Source organism: Ochotona princeps, chromosome 16 (genome assembly GCF_030435755.1).
Source record: "Ochotona princeps isolate mOchPri1 chromosome 16, mOchPri1.hap1, whole genome shotgun sequence".
NCBI lineage: Eukaryota > Metazoa > Chordata > Mammalia > Lagomorpha > Ochotonidae > Ochotona > Ochotona princeps.
The window spans coordinates 56,544,614-56,561,854 of NC_080847.1; the positions used below are offsets into that span (position 1 = coordinate 56,544,614).

General features: G+C 66.2%; 3 protein-coding genes across 6 annotated transcripts; all 3 read right to left on the reverse strand.

Moving 5' to 3' along the window:
- Window positions 1-2,112: 2,112 nt before the first annotated feature.
- On the reverse strand, window positions 2,113-6,385 carry TNNT1 (troponin T1, slow skeletal type). 4 transcript variants are annotated; one of them, XM_058674144.1, is made up of 10 exons: window positions 6,231-6,385; window positions 5,535-5,556; window positions 5,322-5,382; window positions 5,111-5,227; window positions 4,889-4,966; window positions 4,448-4,561; window positions 4,142-4,251; window positions 2,952-3,042; window positions 2,628-2,668; window positions 2,113-2,236 (listed from the first exon to the last, which is right to left on the reverse strand). In XM_058674144.1, the coding sequence occupies exons 3-10, from the start codon at window positions 5,376-5,378 to the stop codon at window positions 2,191-2,193; spliced, it is 654 nt and encodes a 217-aa protein (XP_058530127.1). In that variant the 5' UTR covers window positions 5,379-5,382; window positions 5,535-5,556; window positions 6,231-6,385; the 3' UTR covers window positions 2,113-2,190. The 4 variants fall into 4 exon arrangements, with proteins under 4 accessions (XP_058530127.1, XP_058530128.1, XP_058530126.1 ...); XM_058674145.1 differs by having other exon boundaries at window positions 5,322-5,385; XM_058674143.1 differs by lacking the exon at window positions 6,231-6,385 and having other exon boundaries at window positions 5,535-5,766.
- A 2,620-nt stretch (window positions 6,386-9,005) lies between these two features.
- TNNI3 (troponin I3, cardiac type) lies at window positions 9,006-11,227 on the reverse strand. The gene is made up of 6 exons (XM_058674366.1): window positions 11,112-11,227; window positions 10,714-10,755; window positions 10,228-10,359; window positions 9,870-9,959; window positions 9,494-9,670; window positions 9,006-9,145 (listed from the first exon to the last, which is right to left on the reverse strand). The coding sequence occupies exons 3-6, from the start codon at window positions 10,351-10,353 to the stop codon at window positions 9,062-9,064; spliced, it is 477 nt and encodes a 158-aa protein (XP_058530349.1). The 5' UTR covers window positions 10,354-10,359; window positions 10,714-10,755; window positions 11,112-11,227; the 3' UTR covers window positions 9,006-9,061.
- Window positions 11,228-12,807: 1,580 nt separating this feature from the next.
- Window positions 12,808-16,314, reverse strand: DNAAF3 (dynein axonemal assembly factor 3). Its single transcript, XM_004597103.2, has 12 exons — window positions 16,178-16,314; window positions 16,004-16,092; window positions 15,594-15,736; window positions 15,237-15,330; window positions 14,733-14,890; window positions 14,360-14,542; window positions 14,128-14,253; window positions 13,913-14,035; window positions 13,656-13,794; window positions 13,415-13,526; window positions 13,245-13,319; window positions 12,808-13,150 (listed from the first exon to the last, which is right to left on the reverse strand). Exons 2-12 carry the CDS (start codon window positions 16,086-16,088, stop codon window positions 12,808-12,810), a joined length of 1,581 nt encoding a protein of 526 aa, XP_004597160.2. The 5' UTR covers window positions 16,089-16,092; window positions 16,178-16,314.
- Between the last annotated feature and the right edge of the window lie 927 nt (window positions 16,315-17,241).

Here is a 17,241-nt window from a genome sequence, read left to right on the forward strand (position 1 = left end):
TTTCTTCCCGGACAGCAGGTGTGATGGCTACAACTCCGGCGGTGGACATGACCTCCTCCCCTGCCCTGAGCCGCATGCCTTTATTCCCTGAGGTTGTGCGGGAGGAAGCAAACCCGTCCTTTCCCTCTCCCTGCAAAACCATTCAGTCTGTCTTGCCGGCAGCCAAGCACAACATGCTAAAGCAGAGTAGTGGTGATCCTCCGGGGGTGTCACAGGGCAGGGTCCTGGGTCGGGCCATGAGGACACGAAGAAGCATCGACAGATGGGCAAAGTCCTGGCGCAGGAGGCCAGGCAGGAACGCATCATCCACGAACCCCGGGGACAGCTCCCTGGCATCTGGGGTGACTGAGGAAGCAGCCAGGCCCTGCAGACTCAGCCCAGGAAGAACTGCCCAGCTGAGCCCTGCCCCAGTCGCCAACCACGCCTGCCACTCGGGGCAGCTGTTATGCAGTGAACACAAGCTGGCGGGGGCAGCATGAGCCTGCTGAGTAGAAGGTCCCAGATGGGCTAAGGTGGTGGACAAAGGAGCGGTCATCTTGGTGCTGCCCCTGTGGCCCAGGCGGCAGGCTGCCATCCCCTGCCACCCCACCCGGGGCTTGCTGCTCCCTTCCTTCCATAAGGCAACAGCTGGTTTCAGGCCGGGCTTCGGACAGCCACCCAGAGCAGGGATCCAGCCCTGGAAGCTGGCCCTCACCAGACAACTAACTGCCACCACAGGCACTGAGGAGGAGGGCGCAGTTGGCACCCCCACTGCCCACTCACTCCAGGCTCCCCTCACTGCCTAGTCTCCTCACTGCCCACTCACTCCGGGCTCCCCTCACTGCCACTCACTCCGGGCTCCCCTCACTGCCCAGTCTCCTCACTGCCCACTCGCTCCAGGCTCCCCTTACTGCCTAGTCTCCTCACTGCCCACTCACTCCGGGCTCCCCTCACTGCCCAGTCTCCTCACTGCCCACTCGCTCCAGGCTCCCCTCACTGCCTAGTCTCCTCACTGCCCACTCACTCTGGGCTCCCCTCACTGCCTAGTCTCCTCACTGCCCACTCACTCTGGGCTCCCCTCACTGCCACTCACTCCGGGCTCCCCTCACTGCCAATCACTCCAGGCTCCCCTCACTGCCCAGTCTCCTCACTGCCCACTCGCTCCAGGCTCCCCTCACTGCCCACTCACTCCGGGCTCTCGTCACTGCCATCCTTGTCCCTGCAGCCACCGTGGGATCATTTGGAGTGAGAGGCGTGGAAACTGGAGAAGGTGGCTGCTCGTGGTCATGAAGGCTGAGAAGCCAAGGTCACACCTCTGGCACATGGGGGGTGGGACAGGGATGGGCACCTGCTGCCGCCTGCCTCTGTAGCAGGAGGAAGAATGGGCTCCTTCAGCCTGTGCCTCTGCTCTTTCATCAGAGAGACAGGAGAGACAGAGAGACAGGAGAGACAGAGACAGGAGAGACAGAGGGACAGGAGAGACAGAGGGACAGGAGAGACAGACAGGAGAGACAAGAGAGACAGGAGAGACAGAGGGACAGGAGAGACAGGAGAGACGAGCTGCCACCTGCTGCTCCATCCCAGATGGCCACAATGATCCCCGTGACCGGACCTTCGTCCCCAGCACAGGGGGCACGCGCTGGCCGGCCGGCAGCTTTGGCTCGGTCATTCCTCCATCAGCTTTGCTTTCTTAGTGCCGAGGGCCCCTGACCACGAAGCTCAGACCCAGGTTGGCAACCCTCCCTGTTAACATCCACCTCAGAAGGACCGGGCATTTCCCATCCCCATCGCGTCCCTAGCAGATTCGCCTGGCGCCACTCGTGTCCATACAGGGACCTGCCAGGTGTGGCCGCATGCACCCCGTGCAGCTGTGTCCAGTCCCAGCAGGACACAGTGCTTCCTACCTTTCAACAACAACAAAAGGGATTGCCTGCAAGGTCCATTTTCCACCACCTTTTGGTGCCCCCAGGGCCAACAAGCTCGCAGGACTGTGGTAACGCCCAGCGTGGCCACCTCCCCAGGCAGCTGTCCCACAGCAAGTAGGGGGCTGGACCTGGTGTGCAGGAGCCACAGGCTGCTGGGTCAGACACACAGACCTCCACGCACGTCAGTGACCAAGAGGAACCACCATGTTGGGGGGAGTGTTTATTTCAAGCACAGAACAGCACGCACACTCCAACAGCCATGACGCCAGGTGTCCTGGGCTGGGCCTCACTTCCAGCGGCCACCAACACGGCCCTTCCCTGCCCCCTTCCGGCTGTGAGAGAGAGAAGAGACAGAGGCAGTGCCAGGTCAGGACCGCAGGGGCCTGCATGGACCCAGAGCCAGCCTGGAGTTTGAGCGTAGATGGAGTGTGTGATTTAGGGAGGGGGTTCACATAGGAGGGACCCCAGGCGAGGCAGATGGCCAGGCGAGAAGCAGACCCCGCAGCCCACGCCATGGACACCAAGGCTGGATGGATGGTCGAGCCGCCGGCTGTGCAGGTGCTGAGCTGCACCTTGGGCAGCCCTCTGCCCACCCGGGACCCCTGGACACGAGATCCCTGAGGCCCTGGACAGCGGACTGCAGAGTCCCCGAGAGGGAGAGGCAGGCAGGGACAGGAAGCCCCACGGGCAGGGGCAGGTGGGCACTGGCTGTATCTCACTTACAACTTCTGCGCGTGGCTGATGCGGTTGTAAAGCACGTTGATCTGCAGGGGGAGCAGGGAGAGGCTGGGGCGTCAGAGGCTGGGGCCCGCCCACAACCGATGACCCCGCCTACATTGGCCCTGACTCGCCACCAGCCCTGCCCATCACCGCTAGTCCCGCCCACCTCTCATGCTCCCCACCCATGGCAGGCTCCGTCTGTCATGGCCCCGCCCATCACCTCTGGTCCCATGTCCTCCATCAGTCACGTTGCCCCGCCTCGGACTGTCTCTGGGTCCCGCCCAGCCAGCCGGCCACGCCCACACGTCTCACCCAGGCCCCGCCCACCTCGTATTTCTGCTGCTTGAGCTTCTCCATGAGGTCGAACTTCTCGGATTCCAGCTGGTGGATCCAGTCCGACAGCTCCTGGGCCTTTTGCCTGGAAGGTGGAGCCCAGAGAGGGCATTGGGGACAGCACCCGGCGGCCTCAGCCCGGCTCCGGCCACATTCTGGCCCCGCCCACAGCAGAGGCCCTGCCCACTGCTGCACAGCCACGGCCAAGCCCCGCCCATCGCTGCCCCGCCCACTGATGCACAGGCATGGTGCGGCCCCGCCCACTGCAGAGGCTCCGCCCACTGCAGAGCCCCACCCGCTCTGCACCCCCGGGCTCAGCTGGCCTGTCCCAGAGGGACACAGGGTTAGGTCGGGCCAGCAGCCTTACTGCGGCTCCTGGAAAGCCGAGAGACAGTCGGCGCCCCCTCAGGCCCTCCTCCCGCACCCCTGTAGGAGCAGCTGGCCCAGGCAGAGAGGGGACGCCCTGGGAGGAGAGGGGGGTCCTGAGAAGAGGCGAGGGGGGGCTCCTGGCAGCAGGAGAGGGGTCCCTGGGAGGAGGAGGGAGGTCCTGGGAGGAGGAGGGGGGTCCTGAGAGGAGAGGGGGCCGTGGGAGGAGGAGAGGGGGGTCCTGGAGCAGGAGGAGGGTTCTGGGAGGAGGAGAGGGGGTCCTGGAGCAGGAGGGGGTCCTGGAGCAGGATGGGGGTCCTGGAGCAGGATGGGGGTCCTGGGATGAGCAGAAGGGGTCCTGGAGCAGAAGGGGGTCCTGGGAGGAGAGGGGGGTCCTGGAGCAGGAGGGGTTCCTGGGAGGAGAGGGGGTCCTGGAGCAGGAGGGGTTCCTGGGAGAAGGAGAGGGGGTCCTAGAGCAGGAGGGGATCCTGGGAGGAGGAGAGGGGGGTCCTGGGAGGAGAGGGGGGTCCTGGAGCAGGAGGGGTTCCTGGGAGAAGGAGAGGGGGTCCTGGAGCAGGAGGGGGTCCTGGGAGGAGGAGAGGGGGTCCTGGAGCAGGAGGGGGGTCCTGGAGCAGGAGGGGGGTCTGCTTGTCGTGTCTCTCACACTGTAACCCAGAGGACTGCTGTACTGGGGGCGCTGCGGGGTGGCGGCTCCCAGGGCGTCCGGGGCAGGGACCCGGCCGTGGGGGAAGCTGACCCGAGGCAGTCGCTCCACCAGCCCCAGCAGGGCCGGGGAGCCAGGCCGGCCCGCCGCCTACCGCAGCTGCTCCTCGCCCATGGCCTCGATGTGCAGCGGCTTCTTGCGCTCCGACAGGATCCGCAGCTTGGTCTCGCGCCCGGTCTGCCTCTTGCCGCGCTTCTGCTCCGCCTGCGGAGGGGGCGGAGCCCGGGGCTGAGGCCACGCCCCGGCTGAGGCCCCGCCCCGAGCCTTCAGCCCTGCCCCTGGGCTCAGGCCCCGCCCCGAGCCTGCAGCCCCGCCCCGGCCGAGGCCCCGCCCCCATGCCTGCCCCCTGCCCCTGGGCTCAGGCCCCGCCCCGAGCCTGCAGCCCCGCCCCCACGCGCACCTTCACCAGGTAGCCGCCGAAGTGCGCCCCCATGTTGGACAGCACCTTCTTCTTCTTGGCGTCGTCCTCCGCCCGCTTCTTGGCCTCCTCCTCCTCCTTCCGCATCTTCTCCTCCTGGGGGGCCAGGAAGGGGGGCTCTGGGGGCTCCCCGGGGGAAGCAAAGCCCCGGGGCCCCGGGACGCGAGGAAAGCGGGGTCGCCCCGGGACCAGAGGCGCAAAAGACGGGGTCCACTCCAGCCACCAGATGCGTGAAAGATGGGGGTCGCTCCAGGGCCTGCGGGAAGCGGGGGTTCGGAGCCCCGGGGCGCGTGGAAGGCGGGGGTCTCCCCCTGAGCCCCGGGGCGCGTGGAAGGCCGGGGTCTCCCGCTGAGCCCCGGGGCGCGCGGAAGGCAGGGGTCTCCCCCGGGAGCGGGGGTCGCCCCGGGCCCCCGCCGCACGCACCGCCAGCTTGGCCTGGCGCTCACGCTCCTTCTCGGTCCTGAAGCGCTGCTGCTCGGCTCTCTCGGCCCGGCGCCGCTCCTGGAGGATGGGGGGCGGTGAGGGAGGGGCCGAGGCCGCCCTGCTCTCTAGGGCAGATCCCGCGACGCCCCCCTGCCCAGGGGAGACCCCGCGACGCCCTGTCCCCAGGGCAGACCCCGCGACGCCCTCCCCAGGGGGACTCACGATGCGCTCCTTCAGCGCCACCAGCTCCTCCTCCTCCTTCTTGCGCTGCTCGAAGTGCACGTCTATGAGTGTCTGCAGCTCCAGCAGGTCCTTCTCCATGCGCTTGCGGTGGATGTCCTGCGGGACACGGGGCGTGCCAGGCACGGCCCAGGCCAGGCCCCTCCCGGGCAGCGCTGCCCTGGCCGCCCTCCCCGCGCAGCCCGCCACTTACGTCGAAGTCCACCCGCTCCCCTTCCGGGATCTTCGGGGGGATCAGTGGGGGCACCATGGGCCTGCTGTGGGGACGGAAGGGACGAGGAGCGCTGGGACCGCTCCCTCCGCCTCCAGGGGGCCTCGGCTTCCTTGGTGGGGGGCTGGTTGCGCTCGACCCGCAGAGCAGAGGCCAGGCGCTGGGGTACCGCACCCCGGTCTGACAGGGTCTCACCTAGGTTTGGGGCGCTCCTCTTCTGGTGGGGCGAGGGGATACAAGGAAACCATTAGTGAGCGTTCTGGGGTGAGGGGAGAGGGTATTCCCCGCGCCCCTACTACCCCCCGAGCCCAGGGAGGACTCCGGCGTCCAGTTCTGGGGAGAGGGGTGTGGGAGGAGGGGCAGTGGCAGAAAGTGGAGGGTCACACGCGTCACATATACATTCAGATCTGGTGTGGGGACCCCTCCACCCCACTCCTTCCCCGGGCACCCCAGACCCTCCTCGCTGACAGATCCTGGCCCCGTCAGACCCTCCGGAGGGCAGGGGCAAGGAACAATGCCCCTCTCTCTCCCGCAGCGACCCCAGAACCACACCCCCCAGCCCCTTCCTCTTGTCCCACCTGGGCATCCCACGCCCCAAGTGTGAATGTATATGGGGAAAGGAGATGGCTAGGGGTGGGCGATTGAGGGGCTCTCCGCGAACACCCAACCCTTCTGCCGGAGTCCCCCGAAGAAGGCTTGGGTGTCGGTCTCTTTAAGACGGAAGGGAACGGGTTAGGGGCGCGGCGACGCCATTTCCCTTCCGGCCGCCAGAGTGTGCTAGGGGTGCTTAAAGGACCGGGGCGGGTTGGGCTGGGGGTCCCCGGGGTGGGGGTCCCCGGGGAGGGCGGGGACCCCCGAGTCGGACCCAGGAAGCGAAGCAGCCACCGTTACCTCGCTCTGCCACCGGCTCCGGCTCCTCGGGGGCTGGGGAGGGGCGGGAGCAGAGGCGAGGATTTGGGGAGCAGGGAGGGGAGCGGCCAGGCCCGGGGAGGAAGTGGGGGGCGGCAGAGAGGGGAGAGACGGGAGAGGCTGTTAGAGGAACTGGAGCCCAGGCCCTGGGCGCCCCGCGTCCCGCCGCTGCCCCACGTGCGGCTCCAGACCTCACCTTCCTCCTCCTCGGCAGCGTCCTCCTCTGGAGGGAAGGGGAAGGCGTCAGGGGAGGGGGCGTGGGGAGAGCGCGTGGCCCCGGCCCAGGACCCCTCCGCTGAGGCAGCAAACGGGGCACAGGAGACAAGTGGGCTCTGAGTCCCACCCCGCAGCTCCCCAAAGCTCCCCGTACCTTCTGGCTGCTCCCTGGGGAGAGATGAGAGAAGGGTTAGAAAAGCCCCTGGGAGGGGACCTCGGCTTCTCGCAGCCCCCAACCCACCACGCCATGCCCTCAGCAGTCACTCACTCCTCATATTCCTGCTCTTCTACGTCCGACATTCTGGAAAGACCTGAGACCAAAGGGAGAGAGGAGTGTGAGGTCAGAAAGGAGAGGGACCTGGAGACCCTGGGTGTGAGGGAGGAGGGCTGGGCTGGACCCCTGGGTGTGAGGGAGGAGGGTCTGGGCTGGACCCCTGGGTGTGAGGGAGGAGGGTCTGGGCTGGAGCCCTGGGTGTGAGGGAGGAGTGGCTGGACCCCTGGGTGTGAGGGAGGAGGGTCTGGGCTGGACCCCTGGGTGTGAGGGAGGAGGGTCTGGGCTGGACCCCTGGGTGTGAGGGAGGAGGGTCTGGGCTGGACCCCTGGGTGTGAGGGAGTAGGGTCTGGGCTGGCCCCCTGGGTGTGAGGGAGGAGGGTCTGGGCTGGACCCCTGGGTGTGAGGGAGGAGGGTCTGGGCTGGACCACTACGTGGGCTTGGCACATGCCTGCCCTCCTCCCGTACAGCTGTCCCCTTTTGTCTAGTGACAGGTCTGGGGAACCTGAGCCGTGGGGATTAGGACAGGATTAGGACAGGACTGCAGCGGGCCAGGGCTGAAGACAATAGCAGCCCCACCCACCTGCTATTTTGGGGGATGTCTGCATTTGCTGGGGGGGGGGCTTCTGTGACAATTGGCACCACCTGTGTGTTTTCACCTTCACCCGAGGTGGCACACACCTCCCAGAGCGGCCTGTGCCCTGGACCTCGTTCTGACCCTTCCCCTGTCTCTGAGTCCCCCCACACCCCACTCGAGCCAAGAGTCCTGCAACTCCACGCACAGGGTGAGGATTGGCACGCTTTGGTAGCCCAGATGCGCTATTTGTCCTGATCCCTCACGGGCTGTGACCAAAGTCAGGGCTTAGCCTGTGACACCCCAAATGCCATCCCATCCCTGCGGACCCCGGGCACCATCCCTCAGGGGAGATGGAGACCCCAGTGCCCAACATCCTGAATCCTGAGACCCTCAGATTTGGAGACCCCCTAGTCATAATCTCGGACCCATTGGTGGCCAAGTGCAGTCACCTTCCGCTTGTGAGATTCCCCCAGACTCCCCCAAAACCACCATGGCTCCAAGGAGGCACCCCAAGTCCTATGGTGTACTTTTCCCCTTCACACCAGAGGCCTGCTCCTGTACCCTCACCTCGTGGCCCTCCATCCCCACTGCTGTTGCCCACCCATCCCTCCAGGACACCCTCCATGGAAACCACAGAGCCCCGTTACCTAAAGTGTGGGATGCAGGTGCTGGAACTGCAGCTGAGCCTGGCCTGTCCAAGGGGGCTGACGCATCCTGGGTTTATGGGGGTTTATAGCCGGACAGCTGGGCCCCGCCCACCTTGGGAGAGGGAGGGGGAATTCCTGAGCTCAGAGCCCTTCAAGTTAGGGTCCAGCACCTGCTGGTGCCCCAGCGCCGCTCCCCCACCCACCCCTGCTGCTTGGAGCCCTGGACTGGGGTGGGGACCCCTCAGCTGCCCACAGGGCTCCATGCTGGCCCCATGAGGTCCCTAGACCCAAACAGGGGCACGGCTTCTGGCTCCATGCTCCGGGGCATCTCCGGGGCCATCTCCCCGCCCCCACCCTTTTGTCTGCCACCAGGATTCCACTGTGTTGACAACAACTCTAAAACTGGGAAGCAGGTGTGTGGTGGGGGGAGGGAGGAGAGGATGGGGTGTCAGGCTGGGAGACCTCAGCGTCCCAGCACCCATCCCCACCATCTGACGCTGCTCTTTTTCTGTGTCCTCTCCCTCCCCCAGTCAGGCCGTGACCTTGACCTCCTTGCCCAGGGCGTCTTTCTGGGCTCCATCTTGGTCTGTCTTTGGGCCCCTCTCTCAGGGCATCCTATGTGGGTCTGGCTCACTCTGCCTTTCTGACTGTTCTCCAGGGGGCTGGGTCGGTGGGTATCTCTGTGCGTGCCCCTCTCTCCGTGTCCCTGTGTGGATCTTTCTGGCTCTTTCTAGCTCGTTCTGGCTCCCTCTCCTTGAGTCTCATGGCTGTCTCTCTCGGCTTTCTGTGAGCTGTTCTCGGCATTTCTCTCTCTGTACCTGCTTTTGTCTCAGCCTGCTGTCGCCTGAGGCCTTTCTCCCGAGTGTGTGTGAGTGTGTGTGTGTGTGTGTGTGAGTGTGTGTGTGTCTCCCTGTGTTCTCATTGACACTCCCCCACAGAACCAAGGATGCCCCACACTGGAGGCACATCTTGCTTCTGAGCTGTGAAGCCCCCCGTCTCCCCCAGTCCAGGCCCAGGGGTGGAGCAGAAATGGCTGCCACAGCAGGTGCAAGGCCAGAAGCTTTATTCAGCAGGCTGGTGTCGGGCCGGGGCGGGAGCGAGCTCAGCCCTCGAACTTCTTCTTGCGACCCTCCATGCCACTCAGCAGGTCCACGTTCTTGCGCCAGTCTCCCACCTCCCGGTTTTCCTGGGGGAACACAGCGGTTGGGGTCGTGTCTTGTGTCCAGCCCCTCAAGCCTCCTCCCACAGGGCCACCACATGCTGTTCTGAGACATTTTCTGTCCCCTCAAGCTCTGCCAAGCTCTCCTAGTGACTTTCAGTTCATCATGTGCTTCCTGTCTCCCTCATGCGCTTCCTGTCTCCCTCATGCGCTTCCTGTCTCCCTCATGTGCTTCCTCTCTCTTGCTTATGCTCTCCTGTCTGTCCTTGCGACTTCCTTTCTCTTGCCCTTCAGGTGGCCCCTCCTGCTTCCCTCAGCTCCCAAAGGCGTCGCCCTTGAACCAGACCATCCCTCTCCCAGCGTGGCCACACTCACCTTCTCTGTGTCTTCCTTCTTCACCTGCTTCAGGTGGGCCCGCAAGTCCAGGGACTCCTTGGCCCGGGTGCCCAGCAGCGCCTGCATCATGGCGTCCGCTGAAATCCGCACCCTCCGCAGGGTGGGGCGCTTGAACTTGCCCCTCAGGTCAAAGATCTTCTGGGTCAGATCTGCAATCTGGGGGTGGCCATGGCAGGAAGTGGAAACCCCTCCCTCACTTCCTTTTAAGGCTCACTTCTGGCTCACCAGGTAGCCCTGGTCCTGCCTTCCAGTGTCTCGGCCTCCCGTGCCTGGCTTGGCAAGTGCGGGCTCTTCGTCCCCCGTCCTCCAGCTCCCACCCTGCCAGGGTCCACGCGGCCCAGCACACAGCGCACACCTCGGTGATGTTCTTGGTGACCTTGGCCTCTACGTCATATCTCTCTTCATCCACCTTGTCCACACGTGCGTGCAGCTGACGGCACAAGTCCTGGGTGGGGATGGGGGAATTCCGTGTGTTCCTGGGACTGAGGGAGGAGGGAACAGACGCACCCTTAAAGGACTCTGGGCACTGCAGCTCCCACTGTACGCAGTGGCAACCCCGGGCTGCTTGGAGAGCCCCGGCTGCAAGAACAGGGCTCCAGCTTTGGAGTGTAGCCAGACATCTGCGTCCCTGAGGCGGGAGGGGCTGTGACAGTGGACCCCGGTCCTGAACAGCAGGTGGAACTGAGTCTGTACTTGCGGGGGGCACCTGGTACCTGCAGCTCGGTGAAACCAAGCCCCGCCAGCTCCAAGGGCTGGCAGCGGGTGCTCAGGGCGCGCCCTTTCTCCCCGCGCCGCTCCTCGGCCTCACGCTCCAGCTCCTGTTTGGCAATCTGCAGCATCAGGGTCTGCGGAGGGGCGTCCAGACTGGCACCGGTGCAACGCTAGGCCCCGCCCCTCGGCCCTCCAGAGCTCCGCCCTCGCTCTCAGTGAGCGGAGACCACGCCCCAACGCGAGGCCCAGCCCCGTCCCTCCAGAGCCCCGCCCTCACCCTCAGTGAGTGGAGACCACGCCCCAACGCTAGGCCCCGCCCTCGGCCCTCCAGAGACCCGCCCTCGCTCTCAGTGAGCGGAGACCACGCCCCAACTCTAGGCCCCGCCCCCTCGGCCTTCCAGAGCTCCGCCCCTCGCTCTCAGTGAACGAAGGCCCGTCCCGGCCCCGCCCCCGTGTCACGTTGCGCCGTCCTCTCCCGCCCATCTCACCTTCAGCTGCAGTTTTCTGGAGGCGGAGATCTTGGACTTTTTCTGCCCGTGACATGGAGCAAGGAAGGATGGAGGAGGGAGACGCTTGGAGGAGGAAGGAACCCACCCGCCCGCCAGCCCCGCCTCAAGCAGGTGCAGATTTAGGCCCGCCTTCCAACTTGAGTTCTTGGTTTAGGGGAAGCCGCGCCCGTCTTGGTGCCATCCACCAATCGGGGCTCTGATTCCGCCCAGGTACCGCCCATCCCTGGCAGAATGACAGGCTACGGGGCTCCGCCCACGGGCAGTTCTGACGCGTCCTAGTCCGGCTTCCCCTAGGCCCCGCCCACCCCTGGGGCCCGCCCCTCCCCCCACAGGCCGTCCCGGGGTTCCGAACCCGGGTCCTCCCAGACCCTGTCCACCTTGGCGTGCGGCTCCGTGGCGTAGGCGCGGTAGTTGGCGGAGGAGCGGCGTCGCACCGGGGCGGGCGCGGGGGGTGCTTCCCCCGCCTGGGGTTGAGGACTTGGTCACCACCGGGGCCACAGGCCGCCCGCCCTGGGACCCCCACATCCCGGGACCCCCCACTCCCCGGGGGCCCCCACATCCCGGGACCCCCGACGCCCCGGGACTCCTCACTCCCTGGCACCTCCCACTCCCTGAGGCCCCACACATCCCGGGACCCCCACTCCCCGGGGGCCCCACATCCCGAGGCCCCCCAAGCCCTGCGCCCCCCACACCTCGGGAGCCCCCACACCCCGGGACCCTCCCCTCCTGAGGCCCCCCACACCCCGGGAGCCCCCACACCCTGGGACCCTCCCCTCCTGAGGCCCCCCCACCCCGGGGCCCCACACATCCCGGGACCCCCACTCCCCGAGGCCCCCCACACCCCGGGACCCTCCCCTCCTGAGGCCCCCCACACCCCGGGGCCCCACACATCCCGGGACCCCCACTCCCCGAGGCCCCCCACACCCCGGGACCCTCCCTTCCTGAGGCCCCCCACACCCCGGGGCCCCCACTCCCCGAGGCCCCCCAGCCATGGCCCAGGGCAATCACCGCATCACTGCTCCTGCGGGGAGAGAAGCGCCATCAATGGTGGCCTTTCGGGGCCCAGGAGGCGCCCCTCGTCCCCTCCCCGGTCTCCTGGGACTTCTCCCCCCGCCCCCTCCTCCCACGTCCTGGGGGCTCCGGGGGTCCCCAGCCTCACTCACTCATCCGCCATGCTGGGCAGGGGGCGCCCTGAGGGGTGTCCGGGGTGACCTTGGGGCCGCAGGGGGACACGGGCTGTCCTCCGCTCGGGTCTGACCGCGGACACTGAGATAGAGGGCGAGCGCAGACACTATATATACCAGCAGATAGCGGGGCGCGTGAGGGGCGGCGCTGCCCTTGGCCGGGGTCACGGCCACTGCTTCCGGAACCCTCGGCCCTCCACCGTGGGGTCCAGCTTGACCCCTCAGGGCCCCCGGACACCCCTGGCAGATCGGAACCTCGTTGAGGACTCGGTTTATCTCTTCCCCATCTAGGGGTTCGGCCGCAAACCCGGGCCCAGTGCGGGTGACCGTGACCGTGAGGGGCCCGGGGTGGGGTCGTGGTCCTCCCGGTCCCACTCAGGACACACAGGACACGCTGGGCACGGAACTCGAGTCTTTACTGGCCCCCGCCGGCCCTACAGCCGCTGTGAGGAATGAGGTGCCCGGCGGGAAGGGGGACGCAGAGGGCGGACACGCAGCACGGGTCTCCAGGGCTGGCCTGAGAGGCCTGGGTTGCAGTTAAAAATCCTGAGAACATTCCAGAACACCACCAGTCACTGGGGAGACTGTGGAGAGGGAAGCTGAGAACCAGCGGCCTGGGTGTGACCCCAGCGGGACTGCAGGCTAACACTGGGCTGCTTCCAGACGGAAGGACAGGGGTCCGGTCAGACCCTGCGGTGCAGGCTGACCAGCGCGGGGCGGGGCCAGAGTCTGAGGGGCGGGGCCAGAACTGCCTGAGCCTAGGATGATGGGTGGGGCGGGGCCAGGCCGTCGAGGGCGGGGCCAGAGCCTGTGGGGCGGAGCCAGGACTGCCTGAGCCTAGGATGATGGGTGGGGCGGGGCCAGGCCACCGGGGGGCGGGGCCAGGCCTTCACTGCGTGGACTCTACTTCAGGAGGCGGGACCAGACCATCTAGGGGCGGGAAAAGGCCCTCACAGGGTGGGGTCCTTGCTTCGGGAGGCGGGGCCAGGTCACCTAGGGGCGGGGTCTTTGCTTGGGGAGGCGGGGTCAGGGCTCCAGGGGGCGGGGTTGACTGGGCAGTAGCAGGGGCGGGGTCGCCGCAGCAGGGAGCAGGATCCCGGAGCTTGCAGAAGCGCGCGAAGGTGTCCGAGGGGCTGACTTGGTTCTGCGGGACGAATCCCGCCGCCTGGGCCTGTTCCCTGACGCGCGAACACAAACCCTGCAGCTGCGGCTGCCTCAGGTCCACCAGGTACCTGAGCAGAGATACCGCGTCAGGGCGGGGGCCTGCCCAGCGTCAGGGCCCCCAGCCCGCCGCCCCCGAGCCTGTGCCTCCGCCCGCTGGCTCACCGGGCCAACTCCACAACCAGGTTCCCCCCAGGGGCCAAGCAGGCCCCCAGCTCGGGACTGAGCAGATGGGTCATCCTGCAGAGGGCAGAGGGGAGAGGCCATCACTCGGGTGTCCCTGGCAGAGGACTGGGAGGCCGCTGGTGCAGGAGGAGGGTGCCCACCCCTCCTACCCGCAGGCCACGTAGAGCAGCTGGAACCGGCCACGGTAGCAGCCCTTGAGGTGGAGCGCCTGGGCAGAGCCGAGCGGCAGGAAGTGGACAGTGAAGGACTCCCGGGCGGGGGCTACGGGGAGGACAGACAGGGGTCACCTCGGGGTGAGATGGAACCACGCGTGGACGTCTCGGCGCGCTCAGCGCCCACACTCCTCCTCCGCCCGGTGTGCTCCGAGTCAGACCCTTGGGACGGAGACACCTGCGGCCGGCGGCTCCGGGCTTCTCGGCTGTGCCCCGTGTGTCCCGGTCAGGTCCTCCCGGGCGGCTGCTGGGCACCTCCAGGCGGCCATCTCCCGGAGCAGCTCTGTCACGTTGTGCTGTGTGATCTCCCCGGCGGTCTGTGTGGGGCACACGCCCAGGTTACAGATGGGAGCCGGCGGGGCCCGCGACTTGGGGTGCCTGGGCACAGGACCTGGAGCACAGAGGGGATGGGGTGAGGCCCTGCCCACTGCCCACCTTGATCGGCTGTCCATTGCGGGTCCGCAAGAGATCCTTGTCGTCGGCCTCAATGCCAAAGGCCACGAAGGGTCCTGTGGCGATGTCCCCCCAGTACCCGCGTGCTACCATGCGCTCCCCGCTCTGCAAAAGCAGGGGTGGGAAGAGGAGCGTCAGCTGCTGTGGGAATCGCTGAGCCCTGGCTCCAGGTCCGGTCCAGCACGGACTCCACTCACGTGGCTCAGGACGCGGCTGGACGCCAGGGTTCGGTTGGGCACGTGGTAGGCACTGGAGTCTCTGAGCTCAAAGGCGACCCCCGTGTCCCGCCAGCGTCGGAACTCGTGCGTGTGGATGACCTGCGCCTGTGGTAGGAGGAACAGAGGCCCAGGAGAAGTGGACAGGCGTGCAGGGTGCTCCCCGGCCTCCTCCCTTCTCCCCAGGGTCGCCTCCGCGTCCCCCTCCCCATACCCCTCGGTCGTGCAGTTTCATGCGCAGGTCCCAGTCGCTGACGCCGTGCCGCGCGTCGTAGCGGGAGCCCAGGTAGTGGCGCAGCCGCGAGTCCCAGAGGCGGCGCATGGGGAAGGCCTGCGGCCCCTTCTCCCCGCCGGCCCAGAAGCGGAATACGGCCTCCAGGACGTCTCGCTCGCGGAACTGCACGGCGGGCGTGCGTGGGGCAGAGGTGGTGAGGGTGAGGGGCGGCAGGGACGGCTGCTCCAACGGCCCTTTAATCCCTCCCGCAGGTCAGGGAGTTGGGGCCCTCCAGCCCGCTCCACCCAGGCCAGCCCTTCCTGTCGGCCCTCCATCCCAGTCGGTGACCCGAGCGGACGCCAGGTCCCCGCACCTTGAGCGTGCCCAAGTCGAGCCAGGGCAGCTGCTCCACCAGACGGTCGGGCTCCGGGACCAGTTGTGCCAGCAGGTGTGCCTGGGTGCGCACAAAGGCGGCGGCCGCTGGGCGCAGCAGCGCGTTCCCCCACACCTCCAGAAAGGTCTCGCTCTTCTCTGGGAGGTTGGGGGTCATACAATGAGCCCAGAAATCAGGCCCTTAATATCTGTTGTTCGGTATTAGCCGCATGAGCATCCCCCCTCCCACGCATACCAGGAAGGATAACTTACAACCTAGATCTTTTCGGCCCTTCCTCCCCACCCCCACCCGCTCCAGTCCCACCTATATAGGTGGGGTGTGTGTGTGTGTGTGTGTGTGTGAACAGGCTGTTTAGTTTAGTTAAGGCTGTTACAGGAGGGAACTGTGTGCCACGTACACACATACCCGTGTCCCCCTGTCTACCATGCTGCGTGTCTGAATGGGCTGCTGGACCACCAAGACAGGACACCTGTGGCATCTGACCTTGCAACCCCATCTTCTCAGGGTCCTCCAGGGCCAGGCTGAAGATCAGCATGTGCCGCGCCACGGCTTCCAGATTGTTCTCCAACACGTAGAACTAGGGAGAGAGACGGTGTGATGTGGAAAACTCCCCGCAACCAGGAGTAGGCACAGGAGTCTGGGTCCCCGAGAGGGACCCCCTCCTCTCGGGAGACCTAAGCTGTAGGCGCTTGCAACCCCCCAACTCCTTTCTTCCCCAGGATTCCTGGGTCCAGGCTCCAGCCAGTTTTTCCCTGGACCCCATCTCCTCTCCTCGAGACTCATGAACCCAGGTTCTCCTCTCCACTATCCTCCTACTTCTGCCGCAGAATCCCAGCTCACATTGAATCTCCTGGGTGGCCAGAGAGAGGCTCGGGCCAGAGTCCGGAGCAGGTGTCTGCCATCCACAGAGCCCAACATCAGCACGTCCAGGTCAGGGATCTTGGACTTGGTATCAGCTTGCGAGTCTGGGTCCACCAGAGGAGCTGGCAGAGTGAAAGCGAGTTGGGACGGGCGGTCCTCAAGATTGCCCCCTCACCCTGCCAAACGCCCGGGAACTGTGAACTACAAGTCCCAGAAGACACTGCGCCCGCGACCAAGGTTTTTGAAGGGAGTTATGCCTCTGAGCATTCCGGAACTTGTAGTCCACGACCAGTTCCGATGGGGGACCTTGGGCAACGTTTGCGCGCGCAGAAGGCGGCGAGGCTGGTTGGAAAGGCACCCTTGGCGTGAGATGGCGTGGGGGGACTCACTCTCCGCCTGCAGGTCCAGCGCCGGCGACAAGCCCCACCAGGACACCGAGCCAAAGCCCAAGCCACAGCCGGCCGCCGTGGTCATCGCCCTGCGAGGCAGACAGTTGTCCTCCGCTCTCACGCCGCCCCTCCCGATGCTCCCCTATCCTGCACCTGGCGTCCCTCCCCCCTCACCTTTACCCTGTCCAGGGAGTCCCAGACGCCCCTGCCTGCCTGCCAGCTGCTGCGCGGGCACTCGGACTCGGCTCCGCAACCGCCGCCCGGGGGTCCCTGTGCTTTTCCAATAATGGACCAATGACAGCACGCGAGAAGGGCCCGCTGCGGCCTCTGGCCAACAGATGTGAAGAGGAGCCGCCCACTTACGAACTTGTGGCCAATGGGCACGCTGAGGGACGCCGCTCCCTCCCGCCTCGGAGAGCAGGGAGAGGAGGGCGGGGGGACGCGGTCGCCATGACGACAACGCTGGCCGCCAAGGTGCTGGAAGGGGACCGGGTGGGTTTGAATCTCCGGGCTGGGGGAGGCCTGGTCAGCTTCGAGCTGCGACGAGGGCGCCAGGGTTTGGGGCCCAGGCATGGGCGTTCCTTTCCCCCTCACACTGCAGCCTCAGCCAAGGTGGAAGACGGCGCTGACACCATGGTGCAATTAACCCGTGATTCAGACTGTTTGTGTTGCCCCTGGATCAAGGCTAATGGATTAAAAGAGGTTAACCCATTTCTTTTGAAAGAACTACGCAGGAAGAAGGCTGTTCCATCCACTGGCTCACTCCCCAGATGGCCACAAAGGCCAGAGGAGCCACACAGGTGCAGGGTCCCAAGTCTTTGGGCCATCCTCTGCCACTTTCCAGGCCTTTGGCAGGCAACAGGGTAAGTGGAGCCGCTGGGATGCGGATGCAAGGTGAGGATTTATCACGCAAGCCCGATGATTTTCTTTTGGCTTGATCCTTAGCATCAGGGCTCCTGCGGGGTCTAATGGCCCCTCCTCACCTCGCTCCGACCCTCACCCTGGTCGGGAGCATCTTCCTCGGAGTTCTGCTTACACCCTGCCCGCGGAATGGCCTCAGCCGTCCATGCTACACCCAGAGAGGGTGGCCTTCGGCCCGGGGGCCAGCAAGCTTCCTTCCTGCCGGCCCCTTGCTGGCTCAGCAGCTGCTGTGGGTCTGGATGCCCGGCAGGGTGTGGCTGCCATCACTGCTGTTGGGCTGTGGTCCCTGGTCAGCCCTGGAGGCCCATCCTGGCTGT